Raw genomic sequence first — 15,275 nt, 5'->3', positions numbered from 1 at the left:
CTGACCACATGTGCAGGTGCTATAAACACCAGGCATTAAACGGTCTCTTTAAAGGAAGTAAAAAAGCATTTATATTAATTGTGTTTTTTACTTAATTTGCACCGTATACATAAAAGAGTATTCTAAAATGAATTGCTAGAAGAGCCGTGCTTTGAATTTATTCTATTCCAGCACTTGGTTAGAAGGTAATTTTTAAATATTTTAATGTAATAGTCCATATGTATCACCTTTTAAAAACAAGTTTCCCACTTCACTTCGAGTTTTTGAGTAAAATACTGAAGTATTTCTCTCTGTGATTGAGTCCCCTACGCCATTCCCATCCCCACTCTCCGCTGGCCAGTCCAGGGCCCACCAATGCTCTCTCTCCTCTGAACCATGTAAGACTTACAATTGGTATGGGGAAAATCACACTAAACTTACATTACTTACAGTGCTCTTTATTTTTTAAGGCATGCTTATTCTAATTTACCAACTTGATTGTAAAGCACCCAGCATGGTGCCTGAGACCTAGTAAGTGCCATATAAACATCACTTACTGTGATTACTTGAGAGCAAGTATCATGTCTTACATTTGCTGAAGCCCTTAACTGCTCTCCACCTCATTTCCATATATACCAACCTCACAGACCTTCAGTCTGTCTTTCCTTGAGAAATGTCATGGTGATATTGTGTTAAAGTCTTATGTATCCAGGAACTTAGAGAATTTAATTAGAGAAGACTTAACTGGGTTTTTATTCTACTAAATACCTGCTTTTGCGATCAGAAGTATTTCCTGACTCACCCCAGGAGGTTTGTTCTTGTTGATTTTTTACGCATCTACTGTACTAATAATTTCCAGTGGCTAGAAGTGTGAAACTCTATCAAGGGTCCACCACATCTGTGTAGCACGGAATGTCTCCACAGGTCCACAGACACACTGCTCTGGCCGCGAACACCCAGTCGCAGCAGAATATACACACGACGGCTCTCGCACGAGCTAAAGGGGAAATTCTGAGAGTCATTGAAATTCTCATTGAAAAGATGCCCACAGATGTTGTGGATCTTCTTGTGGAGGTAAGAATACCCTGTTTTAAATGACACATCAACAGCCTGAATGAAATATTCCAGTGGAGTAATATACATCTCTAAAAGAGACCTTATTTAAATTTCCTCAAAAATGAAAGCGATTGCTGTGTCCATGTATCATTCACCTGGAATTAATTGGTCTACATTAGAGTAATTTGTAAAGGTCATGTTCTCTTTGGCATCTTCCATTCTAAATAAAACAAAACACATACAGTATGCTTGAATAAAAGTCACTATACTGCATATAAATATGAACAGCCTTTAAAGGAAATAAGTGGTTATTTTATTGCATTGTCTTATAAATGTTTTTCGCAGGTAAAAGGCAGCCTGCAGTATAAAGTAAATATACTTTATTTTTTAAGTAAATATTAAAATTAAACTGCCTAGAATTTCCATTGGCAAGTGAGACCTAAGTTAATAATTTAAATTTGGAAAATTAAGAATTTGAAATTAATTTTAGATTTGTATCCTTCCTATAAAGGTTATGGACATCATTATGTACTGCCTCGAAGGATCTCTAGTTAAAAAGAAAGGTCTTCAGGAGTGTTTCCCAGCCATCTGCAGGTAAAGAAGCCTTCGATAGCACTCAAAATAATGTCAGTACCAAATAATTGTTAAGAAATCTTGAACATGGTTAGTAGTCTTGCTCAGTTAGAAATCCAATCATTAATTAATATCTGCTTGCTTTTTAAAACAATTTAGGCGGTCTATAATAAAAACACAACATGAAAAAGTTTTCTCAAAACTTAAGAACTGAATAAGATAACATCTATTGAATATGCCTGTATTCTTACATCGGTACTCACATTAACATTTACATGAAAAAAAGGAGAGTGAGGAAGCTTCGGAAATGAGAGGGAAAATATACTTGGCAGTCCATAGAACCCTTTATGCCACATTTTAAAAAAACATACATTTTATTGATTTTTTACAGAGAGGAAGGGAGAGGGATAGAGAGTTAGAAACATCGATGAGAGAGAAACATCGATCAGCTGCCTCCTGCACACTCCCTATTGGGGATGTGCCCACAACCAAGGTACATGCCCTTGACCGGAATCAAACCCGGGACCTTTCAGTCCGCAGGCCGACGCTCTATCCACTGAGCCAAACCGGTTAGGGCCCTTTATGCCACATTTTTGTTGGTAAATTTTATTTTTAACTTAAAGGCCAGCATCTACATATTGTATGTGTTTTGCCTATGAGAAAGCAAGAAAAGAAGCTAAGAGCAGTTAAAACTTTTATAAACAGCACTGAATATAGTAACTATAACCTTAAGAATTTTATGTGTATAGCATATAATTGTTATGAAATGAAGATTTTTTAAATTTCAAAATGTAGTAACATTATATTTATTTTCCTTTTAAAAGAGCAACCAGTTGATTATAGTTACATACATTTTTCTTTTTAAGACAAGTTCAGTAATTTTAGTTATGTTTGCTCAGTTCTATGAGTACCTTGTGGTGGAATGCTTTGTTTTAGGCTATACGTTTCCTGAGAGCAGTGACATTACACTATGCATCTTTACGTTTTCTGTATTCCGGAGTATTATGGCAAGCATTTGATGAATTAATTACTGCACTCTATAAGCATGCTCATGTATTTTACATTTTTACAATAGGTTTTATATTTTAGTCTCTTTCTGATTTACACCATCCAGAAGTGAAAATATGAAGACACATAAGAAAAGACTATGTTGTATTATACATGTGTGCAGATGCATATTTTCTTGTGATATACATTAGGCATAATAGAATACTGTAATTTTTTAACATCATGCCACATTAATTCTGATTTATGTTCTCTTTGTTAAAAAGTGTACATACTGGATTTTTTCATGCAGATAGTTGATATTAAGAATTAATGTAGCTGTTATAGTCCCAGTCTATTGTTCTTTAAGGAAATGTCTAGGTGAAAATGGTCATTTGTCTGTCACCTAGTGAAGGTGAGGAAGCGTTTTTTCCTAGGACTGATCTTACTGAATGGTAGCAAAACGTTCCTTACAGCACCAGTCACTGCTGTGTGAACAAGTCTCCGGGAGTTAAGGTGAGGAATCCGTGGTGCTTACAGGGCCCAAGTCTTCCCTTTGCTGGAGGGCAGCCTCCTCCCCAAGCAGTGTCCTCAGTTCCTTGGGTCACCTTCGTTTGCTGCACATCCACGTTTGATTCCTATTGTTTAATCACCAGAGAGTAAGGATCCTGCTTCAATGCTAAGGAAGCAGGTGTCTAAACTGAATGCTTAGTACAAGTTTTTTTCTGATTGACAGAAAGCAATTTTTTTTTGTTTATTCATTTAATAATATTTATTGAACACCTACTGTGTATCAAGTACTAGCTAGGCCCTGGGGATACAGTGATGAATGAGATGATATCCTGAAGAAGCACAGGATCTCATGTAATTATAAAGATAAATAATGCCATGGGGCTGTGTCATGTGCTGGAGTAGAATTGCATACCAGGGACAGGGTTGGACAATAAATGGAGTGCTGAACTCTGGATATGGGAATCTTAGGAAGATTCACAAAGGAGAAGGCAGACCAATAATAGTATTTATGACAATGATTTGCTAAAAGGGGCTGCCAGGTAAAGAGAAGCGTTTGTTCTCAGGGGGTTGGGTGGTGGTGATAGACGAGGTGGTGAGTTTGGGGAACACTTCACTGAGGGGCTGTTGGGGTGGTGGGCTTTGCAGAATGAATGGGCACATGCATCTCGAGTTGCACAGAGAACCAGACCAGCAGATGTTGAGGGTACAAAAGTAGTGGGTTTGATAAGTGCTTTGTCGTCTTGGCTAGAATGTAGGCTGAGGATGGGAGTCTAGTATAGTACTTTGAATTTCAAATGAAAGAATTAGGCCATTATTCTATAAGCAAAGGGAAGTCATCAAAGTTTAAGCAAAAATGTGTAATTCTTTTCCCAGAACGGTTTATAAGACATAACTTTATGAAACAACAGATTTATAAAAAAACCGTTGTTGACTATCTCTTATGAATTATGTCAAATATTATCTGTGCTGTGAGTGTAAAAGCCACATAAGCCTACTTATGTAAGAGTCAGCCCGTAAACATGGAAAGATTATTAACAATGTAAGGTTGCAGCTTATGCCAAATGTGAGTAGGAAGAGACAATATATTACGGATTGTTAGATGGGACCTCAAAAGTTTTATCATGCCACCCTTAGTTTTTAAAGACTTGCCCTTAGCATCATGGAAGGCTGGCCAAGGATCATACCTTCAGACTGTTCATCAATTGGCTCTTACCTAAAACTCAGTAAAAAAAAAAAAAGAGAGAGAGAGAGAGAGAGAGAGAGCACTTAGAGCAGTGGTTCTCAACCGCCCTAATGCCGCGACCCTTTAATACAGTTCCTCATATTGTGACCCAACCATAAAATTATTTTCGTTGCTACTTCATAACTGTAATGTTGCTACTGTTATGAATCGTAATGTAAATATCTGATATGCAGGATGTATTTTCATTGTTACAAATTGAACATAATTAAAGCACAGTGATTAATCACAAAAACAATATATATGTGTTTTCCGATGGTCTTAGGCGACCCCTGTGAAAGGGTCGTTTGACCCCCAAAGTGGTCATGACCCACAGGTTGAGAACTGCTGACTTAGAGCTAGTTAAGTGGACACACGGTCCATTTATTCCTCTCCATGCTCTAGTGTGTATCCCGAGATTAAACACAAGCATCAGAGAGCTGCGTGTTTGGGCCCCATTTCTGGTGTCCTTCACAGTGGGGTTCCCACGCCCCTCTTGAGCATCATGCCAGCAGTTTGCGGAGCCTTCCAAGGGTGTCAGAGGGAGAGGGCGAGTGCGTTTATTGTGGGTCAGGTTTCTGTCGTACATTGTTTAAGGTCCCTTCTATGAAGACTCAGTCAAGACATTTCTTTTAAATCACAGTGTTGGGCATTTTTTGTTTGTTTTGTCCAAGGAACTAGTATGTGAGTCTAGTTTTGTTTTTCACATTACCGGTATTGTTAAATTAAAGAATTTTGCTTTGGCCATAGGCAGCTCAAGCCCAAATTCCTGCCTAATTTTAGTAAATTATGACTTACACCCCCCATTCTCTTCACCTCATTTTCATACCTTAGGCCTGTCTTTTCTTTTTGCTATTTCATGTCTATAAGTGTCCCTAATTCCTTTACGTAGTATGAGTATGTATATGTTTGTGTGAGCATATATTATTTATGTGAAATATATACACATTTTAATTTTTATTTCATAAGCCATAGAAACAAAAATAATACTTAATTCTTAATACACATAATATGAATTGTTATTATTTTCTAAAAATAAAACACAAAGATTCTTTTTATTAACTGAAATATCCTCAGTCTTCCTGGAGTAGTTTATGTACCTGTAGAATTTTTCTATAATATAGATACAAAAAGATATAAAAATCAAATAATTTTAACTGCTGTGTAAGTTTTATAGTCATAGATTTATTTATTTATGTGTTTATTTTTTAATCTTCACCCAAGGATATTTTTCTTTTTCTTTTTTAAGTATATTTTATTGATTTTTTTACAGAGAGGAAGGGATAGGGATAGTTAGAAATATCGATGAGAGAGAAACATCGATCAGCTGCCTACTGCACACTCCCCACTGGGGATGTGCCCGCAGCCAAGGTACATGCCCTTGACCGGAATCAAACCTGGGACCCTTGAGTCCGCAGCCGACGCTCTATCCACTGAGCCAAACCGGTTAGGGCAAGGATATTTTTCCATTGATTTTTAGAGAGAGTGGAAAAGAGAGGGAAAAACAGAGAGAAATATCTATGTAAGAGAAACACATTAATTGGTTGCCTCCTGCATGTGCCCTTGACGGGAACCGAACACAGGACCCTTCAGTCTGTAGGCCATGCTCTATCCAGTGAGCCAAACCAGCCAGGGCAATAGGCATAGATTTAAATATTTTCTAATAATTCACATTTTAGTTCTTATGGCTATTATTAATAATATAGTGGCATCCATTAATAATACAAGAAAATTACTTAGATTTAATGCCCTTGAGAAAATGCAGCACCCACATCCTTCAAAACACAGTTACATAAAAACAGTTCTGCCAGATTTTTCATCACTATACCAAATAAGGCTATATGATTATATAAGAATTAAATAGCATTTTTTTAGAACACAATCTATTAGCAACAAGATGATTGCAACATTGAATTAATTTTATGTTTATCAATAAGCAGAGTAAGAAGTACAATAAAGTAACATTTAAGAAATGAATGTCTTAGATTTTCTCCCATCTCATTGGACTTTGCGTTGCCTTTGTCAGTCTCTCAGATGATCTTCAAAAAGGCACCATCCAGCACTGGACATCTATTATTCTTAGGGGGTTCTGAGTAATTTACATTTAATTGCCTGGGGAATAAATAATGCATCAACCACAGTTAAAAATACCCTGGGCACTAAGAACATAGAATTAACCCTCTTTCAAGTCTCCGGAAGGTCAACATCACTGAAGTTTCCTCAGAATTCAGTGTTAAAATTTCATTCTTAGTTGCTCTGTTACTGAACTTGAATAATCTTGTGAAGCCCTCATAGTAGCCCAGCCAACACTGAGCCTGTCATGCTTGACGCAGTTTGATGAATTACTTCTCTTTTGGTCACCATGTAAACTCTGACTCACATTACACTGCAGTATTTGATGCATAAGACATGAAAATGCAGAAATGCACAGATGTTGCTGAACTAAGAGAAAAGCAGTATAGAACACATACATGTGCTAGACCTTGTTCGAAGATGAATGCTTTAAGGGTTTATTATATCCTAAAGGCCCGTTGCACGAAGATTCGCGCAATAGGCCTTCCTTCCCCTGGCTGCTGGCACCGGTTTTCCTCCAGCACCTGGGACCCAGGCCTTTGGTCTGGCCACAGTGGAGAAGACAAGTGTCTTCAGTCTTCAGTCTTCGCTCCGTGCCTGCGTATGCAAATTAACTGCCATCTTTGTTGGGTTAATTTGCATACTCACCCTGATTGGCTGGCGGGCATAGCAGAGGGACAGTCAATTTGCATTTCCCCTTTTATTAGTGTGGATTTTTACAAAACTAATCTTTACTAATCTCAGAAGAGAAAAAGTTAAGCTCTTATAAGCTGCTGTCAAAGCTCCTCAATTAGAAAGGAAGATAAAGCACCTCTAGAAATATAATGTGATCATAATGTAATTTTAAACTTTAAGGCTATTTCATTATGTTCTGAGGGACTAGAAGTAAAATAATGCATAACAAATAAAGGACTAGGGATTCTTTAATGAAATGGTAAGTTGATAGGAAAATTTGTACTTGGAGATAAAGACATTTCAGGATTTTTTCATAGCACAAGTTAGATATGCCTCTAAATGTAATTTTTAGTCACTTATAAGTCCTCCATTAGGCAGATTATAAGTGGCTCAAAGAAGGGGGTTTTTGCATTCATTTTTCTTGCAGTGCCTGTAGCAACTAGTAGAGAGCTTCATCTGGCCAAAAGCTCTATCCTGAGAATTCCCAGATAGATCCTTATTTCATGCATTTTATTCTTTTAGGTTAAGGCAATTTATTTGATATATAACCAAGAGTAATTTAACTTTTATGCCTTCTAAAGACTTGTCAAATAAATCCACAGATTCCAAAGAAATCCTTTGTTGGGCTCTGTCCCAATTTTTAGTTTAGAAAATATGAACACTCAATAGAGGCACTCAATAACTGTGGTGAGTAATGAGACCAGCCATGCCGCTTCACATGTTTAGTCCTTAATTTCTTCGTAATAAATGGCACCAGTTATTTCACTTTAGCTGTGACCTTGCTGCATGGTTTTTATAGAATTATAAGTTGTAGAATTTCAAATCTGAAAAGGACCTTATGTTATGAATTACCTACTCCCGTCCTTCATTTTGCAAACAGATAAATTAGAACATTTTTGTGCTGACAGTCAAAAGTGAAGGCCAGCTTTGCTGAACAGATCTCACCCGGGTCTGGGTTCCACAGGGTGGGTGTGCACCCGCTGCACTGGCAGGCACATGTCAGGGGGACACACGAGGTGTGCCATCTCATCAGAGGACAGGGTGTGGCCCAGGCCCAGGCCTGTTCCTGGCTGCATCCTTCACTCCATCTCTCCCACCTCCTCTTGGACTTTGCTCTTCAGAAAATCCTCCTCACCCTTTTATACTGAACTGCTCTCAATGGCATCTCTTCCTCAGCCTGAAAGCATGCTGTTATCTCTTGTTTAAAACCCTTACTTCCCTTGCATCTCCTGTCTCTGCTGTCCAGTCTCTCATATCCCCTCCTTCAGGAAAAGGAGTCTGCACTCTGGCCATTTTTGTCATCCCTGTGCCCTCTTAATCTGCTGTAATCTGATGTTGATCCCTGTTATTTTGCTAGTACCTCTCTCTACCTCTGGTTACAATTTTTTGATTGCCAAGTGCTTTTCAGTCTTTAGTGTTGTGGGTCTCAGAACCCATTAAAAATTTAAAATCCTGAAGAGTTCTAGTTTATAAAGGTTTTATCTAGAGACTTTTAATGTATTAGAGATTAAACCTGAGAAGTTTAAAAAATATTTATTGATTCATTTCAAATAACAATAAACTCAGTTCATATTGACACAAAAACATATTTTTATGAAAAATAACTACTTGCCAAAACAAAAGAAAATACTAAGAAAAATAGCATTGTTTAACATTTTTGCAGATTTCTTTAATGTCTGGCTTAATAGAAGACAGGTGGATTTTCATATCTGCATCTGTCTTTAATCTGTTGCCATGTGTTGTTTGATATTTAATTGTAGGGTGAAAATCTGGTCTCACATAGATATATAATTGAAAAAGGAGGAATCTTTCAATTGCCTTTTAGATAATTTTTCATCTTACTTGGTAATTCACCAAAATTCAACGCGTGTTTGTTTTTTAAAGGTTAGTTGCAGTGTGGAATCTTCAGTGGTAATGAACTTTTCATACTGTTGTGTTCAGTCCACTGGGGTATCCAGCACTCAAGTGGGTCTTTCGCCCATGTGTGATTTTGTAGCATTTTCTGCCCCTAAAGGGCTTAAAGTAGGCTTGGCAGAGATAGGGGGATAAATCAGAGAAATGCCAAGATGCTATGATAAAAGGGTATCCTAGACATAGGAGAATCCTAGGTGATGTGACCAAACAGACACAGAGGTGGGGCTTGGCAGTTGTGCCCAAAAAGAAAAATGAGACTGAAAAGTGAGTAGATATTTATCAGGCAGACAAATCCTTCTGACCCCAAAATCTGAGCTATTTCCATATGCACAATTGGCTGCCATTGAATGAAATACTATATTAAATGCAATTGTGAACCTGACAGTTGAATCAAGGATGGCTTTGCAAAAATTATAATGTGTTACACTACCAAGAATGAAGAAATTCTCAAATAATCTATGCATAGACCTAAGCCATATATTTAATGGCTCAAGTACTTGGGCTTCTGAGTAGAAATAAATAAAACAGTACAGTAGTAGTAGTAATAATAGTAGTAGTAAGGAAGAACTTAAAGGACTTAGGATATAAATTTCTCTAATGTACTATCAGTGAATTTTCGGTGGGAAAATGGGAAATCTACTGAATTTCAGTGGTAGTGACCTTGAACTGTAAAGTGTTTTATATGGCTTGCTGGACTTAATGGATAATTTCTCCATTGACCTTTGTTGGGAACTTCTTAATATAATTTTACAAAGAAAATGTACTTCACATTAAAGCCCTTTTATTTACTTGTGTAAGTAAATATAATTATTGCTTACCCATAGTTGGTTACATTAAGAGATACTAGAACTGTAAAAAGATTGATGTTAATCCATTTCTACTGACTGTAAGAGAGAAATTTAAAGAGAAACTAGCAAAGTTTTAGAAGAGAAAGTTAAATCATTTATGCATGTACATGTATACGTACAAAGAGGAAAAAAATCTGGTAAGAAATATCTCAAAGTGTTTCTCATGGTTATCAGGGGTAGTGGAGGGGATTAGTAGTAAAGAGTTACTTGCTTAAGTGTTCATTTTTCTATATTGTCTGGGTTTCTCTTTAACAATGAGTATATATATTCCTTTGATAATAAATATACAGTAGAATAATTCAAATGAAAAAATAATAAAAAGTAATCATTCTGGAAACAGTAAAGCTTCAAATAAGATACAAAAAATTCAAGATATAATAAATATTTAAACTTTTGAACTGAATGGAAAAAAATTAGTCTAGACAGGAGAGTTAAAAGTCTGTATTTTCAGAGATAATTTTTTAAAAATATATTTTATTCACTTTAGAAAGAGAGAGGAAGGAAGACAGAGAAAGAGAAACATTGATTCATTGCCTCCCTTACGCACCGCAGGGATCGAACCCACAATCTGGGCATGTGCTCTGACTGGGAATGGAACCGGCAGCCTTTGGTGCATGGGAGGATGCTCAACCAACTGAGCCACAGCGGGCAGGGCCAGAGATAGTTTATCTTTTCTTAAACTTTGTTATTCTGTAGACAGACTGATTGATTCTGCTTTTTAAGTGAAAAGCTGAATCAGCTCGGTTCACCCTAAATGGGCACTTAGAATCCAGTAAGGAAATGAACACTGTCTACATTAGAACAGTGCATGAGCTCACTTCTTAAAAAAATTTTCCTAACCTGCGGTTTGTTCTTATCCCAGGTGGTGATAACAGTAATGGGATGTGAAACAGCTTCTGTCCTAACTTCCAGTAAAATTCTTAAGTTAGTTACCATTTTGTAGCATACTTTTTTATAATAAATAATTTTAGTTGTTATTCTTGTACTCATGTGAGTAGAAACCCGACTAAAACCATTTTCCTACTCCTAAAAATTCCCCAAAGATAGCTGTCTTTCAATATTAAACTTTTCATATTAAAAAAAAATGAAACTCCAAAGCTTTCAGGAGTATTTCATTGCACTGTATAACAGAAAGAATATTTATTTTTTAGACTCTTTGAAATGATATAGAGTTCCAAACCAAAATCCATTTTGTTTGCATTAGCAACATTAAGCTAAAACTAAAATAATTTGCAATTGTTACCAGGTTATATATGCAAATCACAAATATTTAAGAAATAAGCAAGTTTAAAATATTTTGGGGCATTCATTTTCTTCATTTATTAGCATGTTATCAGCTAGCACTTAATTGCCCTAGGGAAATAGCCAATTAACTACATTCTATTTATTCCTTCTATAGTACGTATATATCCAGAGGTACAAAAGACAATGATGGTGATGAGGATACTATGATGGTTACTAAAGTTTACATGTACTTACCATATAAGTGCTTAGTATGTGCCAGGCACTATTCTAAGTACTCTACATGTATTAGCTCATTTAATCCTCCCAGCAACATAAATAGCTACTATTGTTCTCATTTTCAGATGAGGAAACTGAGGCATATGCAAGTTAAGGAACTTGTCCAAGGTCACACAGTGAGTGGCAGAGCCAGGCAACAAGAGACCTGTTTTTTCAGCTCTCATACAGTGCACTCGCAACATGCGCGGTGTTTTTCCTTGCAGAAACGCTGCTCCCTGTCTAGCCTAAGAAGTGTTTCCAATCTCCTACAAACACACAGGGGCCTCTCACAAGTTTTTTGTTTGTTTGTTTGTTTGTTTGTTGTTGTTTTTAAGAAGGAAAGTAATTACCCTGTTAGGTAGTCAAGTGTTATTCAGGAAATATCCATTGACTCTTTAAAGTGTGCAAAACACTGGGTGGGAAGCCCTGACTCACAAATGCCCTTTGCCAGTGTCCCTCACCATCCAGAACGAGAGATCTTTCCATTTTGTCCTCTCAAACTGGTGCCTTCCACTGGAATGGAGCACTTTCGGAAAATATTTCCACACCCTCTACTGCTCACCCCTCCAAAACTAGCACAGCTCTCCTTGAGCTCATGCCTTCGCCAGAGCCACCTGCATTTCTCCAGATCTGTCAAACGCGTGCCAAGCAGAGAGGCCTGAGTTCTGGTGCAGATGTATGAACGTGTTCAATAAAGAGCCTCCTCCTTTTCAAAGTTCCTCCTTGATTGCGGCTGTGGCATCTCTGAGGGGTGCACGCAGGCAATAATGAAAATGTGGGGATCAAGGACTTTAAAATTTCTGGATGAAGACCACCCCGGCCCCAACAAGAAATATATATTTGCAGCATTACTCAATTCCACTTTATTGTTCTTTCATATGCATGAGTGGTAATGTTCTCTCTGACTTAGTTTCCTTGTGGTAGACTGAGTCCAGAAGAACCTTTGTTCTAACTTGAATATAACAAAAGACTGTTGTTGCCAGGCTGTTGCCTAAGAAACGCTGCCCAAGTGACATGTTACCAGTGCAGCAACCTGGAGACAGATACCTTTTCCAGAGGACTCAGCACACATGAATCTTACTCTGCACACCCCTCCCCAATTTTGGAGGAATTCAGGACTCTCCTGTAGGATCAGGTCAAGACTAGAATAGTCTTAAAAACTGTAATGGATCCCCTTCTTCAATCCATTGAGAATTTGGGGGGTTAGACAAGTGATGCATATCTCACCATCCTTGGTCCTGACAGCCCCCTAATGGGAAGAGTAGTCGAGGGGTGTGGTGGGCTCCGGAACCCTCGGCAGAGACAGGCTCACTGCAGCCAGACCACAGAGTGGGTACTTGTGAAGTGACGGCATAAGTAAAACGGACTTACTCTGTTTTGTTAAGAGACACTGTTAAAGAAATAAACAGTTTAACAAATCCAATCATAGAAACTCGCCAGAAGACCTTCCCTGTTCAGAATTCTTTAAGGTACTGCTGAGAAGTATTAGTCTAGTGGTAAATTGCAAAGAATAAAAAATGCAGACCTGTAACATATGGTCCTTTCAGGCAGACTCAAGATTTGATACCAAGAATAGATTTGATTTCTTTTCTCCCATAAATAACGGTGTTTACAGATGACATAGAAGGGTGAGCGGTAGATATCAGAGCACAGAAAATGGTCAATGTAACAAAAACTTTTTAGATTCTAGTTTAACTAAGTAAAATTTTGTCAACATAAATGTATTTTACCAGTGGTTGTTTTAAAGAGGATTATTTGGAGGGGTAATTGTATTCATGTTTTGTGAAAGGATTTTGGCAATATAGCTATTAGATCTGTGCAAAGCTTAATAACAGATTTTTAAAAAGTACCTCTGGAAGTTTTATTTTCTTGTGGCTATTAAGTTGTACAGAATAAATATTTGTTAAAACAATTGTTCCATGTTACTGTAAGGACATAAATTGTGTGTGCTTATGTGTGTATAGATGCAGATCTAGATATAGGATATAGGTATAGATATAGGCATATAGTGAAGTCCAATACCTAGACCAACTGTTTTTAAACTAAATCACTTTTTATTTTTGAGTATAAGAACATTAGATTTAGAATGCTGATTCCTATCTTCTCCATTGAGGTAGAAGTGATGCTTTGAGAAACTAATGTTTTAATAACCACTTAATGGGGGGGTGGGTGGGCTTTATGTGTCAGGAGCTTCAGTACCCTTGCTTCCCTCAAACCATACACAAGAGGACGTGCCAGGCCTGAGCCCAGCGAGACCCCGCAGGGCATGCTAACGCGGTGCCTCTGCGTGACTGAAAACGCAGCATTCATCCTCCACTGAAGAGGAAGGAGGCGCATCAGCCGGGGAGGCTTAGGGTTCAGACAAAATTATTGTTGAACCCACTTCTTAGTAATAAGTAACAAACAAAAAAGTTTAAAAACTTAGTAGTTTTCCAGGCTTATGAAATATGTATGAATGTCGTAATGTCTAAGAAAGCTGAAATGGCTTTGTCAAAATGTCCCTGGTTTCAAAATGCTCCCCTGCAAACATCTTATCTCGGTCTCTCAGCCTCCCCCATTGCATTTCAGAAACGCAGTCCATGCCCCAGCACTTTTCTACTCTACATCAGTCTCTAGAAACATTAGAGGATGGTATTTCTTTTCCATCATCCATTTTACCTCCGCATCCCATGTTTTTAAAAATAATAACGGAAAAGTTACCGATGTTTTCTGGTAATATGAAACCAAAGATAAAAAAGGCAAGGAGTGTGTTAATAGAATTGATGCAATAGCCTCATAAATATTTAGGGTAGGCCACTTGTTCATACGGCAACTCTCACACCGAAACAGTAGGACTAGATAATGGGAAGGTATATATATTCAAAACTCCTTAGGGATATAAAATCATTCCTTATTTACTCCTCTAATAGTTTTTATTCTTACCTTCCCAGGCTCTTGCCATATGGCCATGGAATCATTAGGACAAAGCATAGATCTGGAATTGAAATACTTAATCCAGTCATGAAATTTAATCTAGAAAAAATAAATAATAAATAAACCTCTTATAACCTTCCAACCATCCTCCCTACATCCCATTTTTACACAATGCCAAATCACACCCAATGTGGTTATTCATACTACCTATAGCCACAACTGTCATTTAGATAAACTGATAAATGTGGGGGAAAAATAGGGAATTTGCCAGGTAGCTTTTTTTCTGGTGGATAACTTCCTAATTTCATTCTAAATTATTGATGTGAACATAAGCATAACATCTATGGAGCTTTTATGTGATTGTTCTGCTGCTAGAAAGTATATTTCACTCCTTAATACTATAATAAGCCATGAGAACATAATTCGATTGAATACATAATCCTTTTCTTTTTTTCCATTTCTGTTCAAATAGACATATTTGCATAATAGTCACAGTAGTAAAACTGAGTTTTCATATTTGGGTCTTTTTTTTGTATCATCAAATAAGGGTCACTTATTTCTTATTTTAAAATTTAAGGGTGTTTCTTACTATGAAGTTGTTTTCCATTGAAAGTAATTATTAGCAGACCTTACTGGCATTCCCCATCATTTTTCTTTCAATTGCTTTAAGAATTACTAAAATGAACTATTTTTGAAAAGTCTCAATACACTAACTATAGATGTACACATTTTAAAATATGTATCAGAGCTGGCTTTAACCTTTGAAAGGTGTAGCTCTCTACTTCCACGTGCAGGTCATCTAACCCGGTTTTGTTGTTGTTTTGAAAATGTTCAATTCAGGTTCTACATGGTCAGCTACTATGAGCGGAGTCACAGGATAGCAGTGGGAGCTCGCAATGGTTCAGTGGCCCTGTACGACATCCGGACTGGAAAATGTCAGGTAAATAAATCACCGTGGCTTCCTCTCCATAAAGTGAGGAAGCTATTGAAGGGAGTGAGAGACTAGCACTTCACCATTATGGATAATG

General features: G+C 37.3%; 1 protein-coding gene across 10 annotated transcripts in view; it reads left to right on the top strand.

Annotated features, from left to right (window-relative positions):
- Window positions 1–15,275, top strand: part of WDR7 (WD repeat domain 7) — a 305,323-nt gene that overhangs the window by 227,793 nt on the left and 62,255 nt on the right. For all 10 annotated transcript variants that reach the window (XM_036321172.1, XM_036321173.1, XM_036321168.1 and 7 more), the window contains 3 exons: window positions 904–1,053; window positions 1,547–1,629; window positions 15,088–15,187. In XM_036321172.1, the coding sequence (XP_036177065.1) occupies window positions 904–1,053; window positions 1,547–1,629; window positions 15,088–15,187 (333 nt within the window). The remainder of the gene's footprint in view (window positions 1–903; window positions 1,054–1,546; window positions 1,630–15,087; window positions 15,188–15,275) is intronic.

Source organism: Myotis myotis, unplaced genomic scaffold (assembly GCF_014108235.1).
Source record: "Myotis myotis isolate mMyoMyo1 unplaced genomic scaffold, mMyoMyo1.p scaffold_m19_p_9, whole genome shotgun sequence".
NCBI classification, from domain to species: domain Eukaryota; kingdom Metazoa; phylum Chordata; class Mammalia; order Chiroptera; family Vespertilionidae; genus Myotis; species Myotis myotis.
The sequence above is the reverse complement of the archived record's forward strand: the minus strand, read 5'-3'. Positions and strand labels throughout refer to the sequence as shown.